This window comes from Plectropomus leopardus, chromosome 9, assembly GCF_026936395.1.
Source record: "Plectropomus leopardus strain MGB_pleo_1.0 chromosome 9, ASM2693639v1, whole genome shotgun sequence".
Taxonomy (NCBI): domain Eukaryota; kingdom Metazoa; phylum Chordata; class Actinopteri; order Perciformes; family Serranidae; genus Plectropomus; species Plectropomus leopardus.
The window spans coordinates 4,761,535-4,765,853 of record NC_142184.1 but is presented as its reverse complement, the minus strand read 5'-3'; the positions used below and the strand labels follow the sequence as shown (position 1 = coordinate 4,765,853).

The window sequence follows — 4,319 nt, the reverse complement described above, 5'->3', positions numbered from 1 at the left end:
GTTCATGGCCATGGGTGGATTATGAGACAACGGCCCCCAAAAGACCACACCACCACCTTTTATATGTTTTTTTTTTTTTTTTTGTCATTTTTAGTCTCTTTTTTGAGCCCCTGAACCTGTGCAGAGTAGCCTGCTCATGAATCACTTATACATGCCTGTACCACAGACTTTTCATTTATATACACTTATCCTGATGGTGTATGAATGTTGTCATAAATAAATGAAAGAACGGACTAAAATTTGACCTGATGGGCGTTCACGAAACGGCTCCTTTTTCACAAAATACAGGCAAACCGTATGCAGGACTGCAGTGTGCTGTAATACTAGGAATGGAATTAATAATGATAGCAATTTAAGTTTCTTCATGATTAAAATGACATTTTTTAATGATTATTTCAGACGGAAGCGCGTGGTTGCTGGTTGTAGTATAGCATTTTTTAAATCAATACTTTAGAGCATTTTGACCATTTTTTTAATACATAAACCATAATTTATTAGGTTATATACATCATAGTTCCTTGGACTCCAGACATTTTACAAAAGTGGCCTCTGGGCAAAGCAACATGAGCAGCTTTTCCCTAATTTATGGTCTAACGATTTTGTAATTTTCAGACTGATAAAGACTCGTACTTATTCAGAATATGCATCAAATCAAAAATATTGTAGTTAAGAAAATGTGACATTTTGACCTGGTAACTACAGCTCATATTCAAACCATAGTTTGAATATTTTTACCACAGGTCAGTTAGTTTATGTGACCCTGATATTAAAACTGCTGTGTCCTGAGATGGTGTGATGAAAAAATGGTGCAGTACAATTTTTTTTTTTAAAGTATAGATCTCTATTTTATACTTTTTTTTAAAAAAAAAAATAAAGATAGGAAAAGCAACACCAGAGTATCCAGAAGACATGTTTATTGGGATACTCCTATTTCTTTAATCACATTAAATGGACTCCCAACTGAGGATTATGCTTTATTCTTAAACTAAAAAATAAAGAAATAAAGACAAGACAGACAACTTGATAAGTAACAGGAAATTTATTCAGACCAGAGCCAAACTGACATTTCTTGGATCACTTAGTCAGATATCCAAACTTGTATCTGACAGACAAACATTTCTTTTTGGAATGATGTTTATTTGAGGCAGTTGTTTCCCATTTAGTGCTTTATGTCCCTTTAATTCTCTTCTTCACCTCTGAGAGAGCAAACTCCGACCTAACCACCTGCTCTAGTCCTCTGTGGCCCTTCCTGTCATTAACTGAACTTCCAAATTGACATTTTCAGGTGTTTTATTCTCAACAGCCAAACTGGTGATTAATACAAACATTTCTTTTTGGAATGTATTTAAGGACGCATGGAATCAATTGTTTCCTGTTAAACTCTTGCCATTTTGCCCCTTTAATACTCCTCTCCCTCCTCCTCTCCCTCGCCCTCAACGGAGTCGACGCCGACCTCCTCATAATCTTTCTCCAGAGCCGCCATGTCCTCTCTGGCCTCAGAGAACTCTCCCTCCTCCATCCCCTCACCCACATACCAGTGAACAAAGGCACGCTTAGCGTACATCAGGTCAAACTTGTGGTCGAGCCGAGCCCAGGCCTCTGCAATAGCAGTGGTGTTGCTCAGCATGCACACAGCCCTCTGGACCTTGGCCAGGTCTCCACCAGGAACTACAGTGGGTGGCTGGTAGTTGATGCCCACCTTGAAACCAGTGGGGCACCAGTCCACAAACTGGATGGTGCGCTTGGTCTTGATGGTGGCAATGGCAGCATTGACATCTTTGGGCACCACATCACCACGATACAAAAGGCAGCAAGCCATGTATTTACCGTGGCGAGGGTCGCATTTCACCATCTGATTGGCCGGCTCAAAGCAGGCGTTGGTGATTTCGGACACTGAGAGCTGCTCATGGTAAGCCTTCTCAGCGGAGATGACAGGGGCGTAGGTGGCCAGAGGGAAGTGGATTCGGGGATATGGCACCAAGTTGGTCTGGAACTCTGTCAGATCAACATTGAGGGCGCCATCGAAACGAAGGGACGCGGTGATGGAGGACACAATCTGACCAATTAGCCTGTTCAGGTTGGTGTAAGTGGGACGCTCGATGTCGAGGTTCCTGCGGCAGATGTCGTAGATGGCCTCGTTGTCTACCATGAAGGCACAGTCAGAGTGCTCCAGGGTGGTGTGGGTGGTCAGGATGGAGTTGTAGGGCTCCACCACAGCCGTGGACACCTGGGGAGCTGGGTAGATGGAGAACTCCAGCTTGGACTTCTTGCCGTAGTCGACGGACAGACGCTCCATCAGCAGGGAGGTGAAACCGGAACCGGTGCCACCTCCGAAGCTGTGGAAAACCAGGAAGCCCTGAAGGCCAGTGCACTGGTCAGCCTGAAGACACAGAGGGACAGACACAGAGGGACAGACACAGAGGGACAGACATTCAGCATATGTGAGATACAGTTGTCTTTTAATTTTCATGTTTTGAATCAAAACTAGGAATGGATCCCTTGTGATATCAAGTTACCCACCAGTTTGCGGATCCTGTCCAGCACCAGGTCGATGATCTCTTTGCCGATGGTGTAGTGTCCACGGGCGTAGTTGTTGGCAGCGTCCTCCTTGCCGGTGATCAGCTGCTCAGGGTGGAACAGCTGCCGGTAGGTCCCAGTGCGCACCTCATCTGAAGAGACAAAAATATCGAGTCAGTTATGATGACATGTTACTCTTCATCTTGCCTAAATTCATCTTCAGACAGAAGAGACGACACTTACCGATGACGGTGGGCTCCAGGTCGACAAAAACGGCTCTGGGGACGTGCTTTCCAGCTCCGGTCTCACTGAAGAAGGTGTTGAAGGAATCGTCTCCTCCTCCGATGGTCTTGTCACTGGGCATCTGTCCGTCCGGCTGGATCCCATGTTCCAGGCAGTAAAGCTCCCAGCAGGCATTGCCAATCTGGACACCGGCCTGACCGACGTGGATGGAGATACACTCACGCTGTGCAAAGAAAAATCAGATAAGTTATTTTACTGTATGCATTCAGTTAAGACATTTGACACTGAGGAAAAAAATGGCAATTTAAATGTGAGAACCTTTCTACTTTCTTAGTTGTACTGAATGAAAAAAAAAATGCTATCATTCAAAATAACTATTAAGTCTTATTTTGAAGGAAACCGTTGGTGAAAGTATAAATGTAACCGTTTTAATGTAATTAGCAGTTTTAAATCGAATATGACGGGCAACAACCAATCAGAGGCGGTCTAGAACACCGTTGCTATGCGACCAGCCCATCACTCCAGCAACAGATGACGTTCCATGAAATTCGAATCAAGTAAACGGGTAAAAAGTTCATATCTAATGGCCATATAAAATGTGAAATAACAGTTTAAACAGCAGAAGATAAAGCTTTTCTTTCACAGGCGCAGGAGCTATTAAGGGGACAACTCAGCAACGTCCATTACTGACCTAGCATGAATATTTTATGCCTTGCGCCATGCTGACAGTGCACTTAATCCATTTTCCCCACAGGACAGACTGTCTCTGGGTGTGGGACATCTAAACGAGCATCCACCCAGCCGAGTGCTGACGGGCTCAGAGTGCATAAACGCCGCATAGAGCTGGCGTTTGGACCGCAGCCTTCATTATTCATTCTGTCCACACTGCCAACTGATGAAAACGTCTTTTGTTCGGTCAGCCCGCCACGTAACGTTAGCTGGCTGCTCCCCACCCAAAGCTCCGCCACAACATCCAACATCCACACCAAACTTCCTGTTATAAACGACTAATTTACAATTAATCATTCAAAAAAAGTGACTTTGAACCTTTTATGATACCTCAAGCTCATTCCCACTTTTCCGTTAGTGTAAAGTCCCCTCCCATCCTCCTCACATCCCTAGTAAAAAAAAAACCCCTAAAAATATGTCTTTTCATTAAAGTTTTATAAAAGTTCCTACCATTTTGTTCTGTTGTAGTCGCGGTGGAGGGATGAAGCTCCTAGACAGGGAATCTTACAATTCGACAGTTATGGGGTCGATGTAAGAGATAATGGCGTACGAGTCATGGATAGCGGTATATATACAGGAGCAGCGCCTGCCCCGGTGTCTGCTGTGCCGCTATTGGTCGATTCCCTGTCAGTCTAACGTTCGAAGGCCATCCGCGGCTTCCTATTGGCTGAGAGGCTCTCTCGCGACGCAGACCGCCTCCAAAGCCACACCCGGGTTCAGTCATTGTGCCGCAAGCATGGCGCCTCTTATTGTGAAGAAAATGCTGCTTCATTTTCAGCATGCTGGTACCACACAGACTGACACTCAGTGAGGGATTTGTTATGCACGTT

The 4,319-nt window shown here is 44.8% G+C and overlaps 1 protein-coding gene across 1 annotated transcript; it reads right to left on the bottom strand.

Annotated features, from left to right (window-relative positions):
- Positions 1-1,024: 1,024 nt before the first annotated feature.
- LOC148188652 (tubulin alpha-1A chain) lies at positions 1,025-4,092 on the bottom strand. Its single transcript, XM_088081745.1, has 4 exons — positions 3,940-4,092; positions 2,761-2,983; positions 2,521-2,669; positions 1,025-2,380 (listed from the first exon to the last, which is right to left on the bottom strand). Exons 1-4 carry the CDS (start codon positions 3,940-3,942, stop codon positions 1,400-1,402), a joined length of 1,356 nt encoding a protein of 451 aa, XP_087937871.1. The 5' UTR covers positions 3,943-4,092; the 3' UTR covers positions 1,025-1,399.
- Positions 4,093-4,319: the final 227 nt, after the last annotated feature.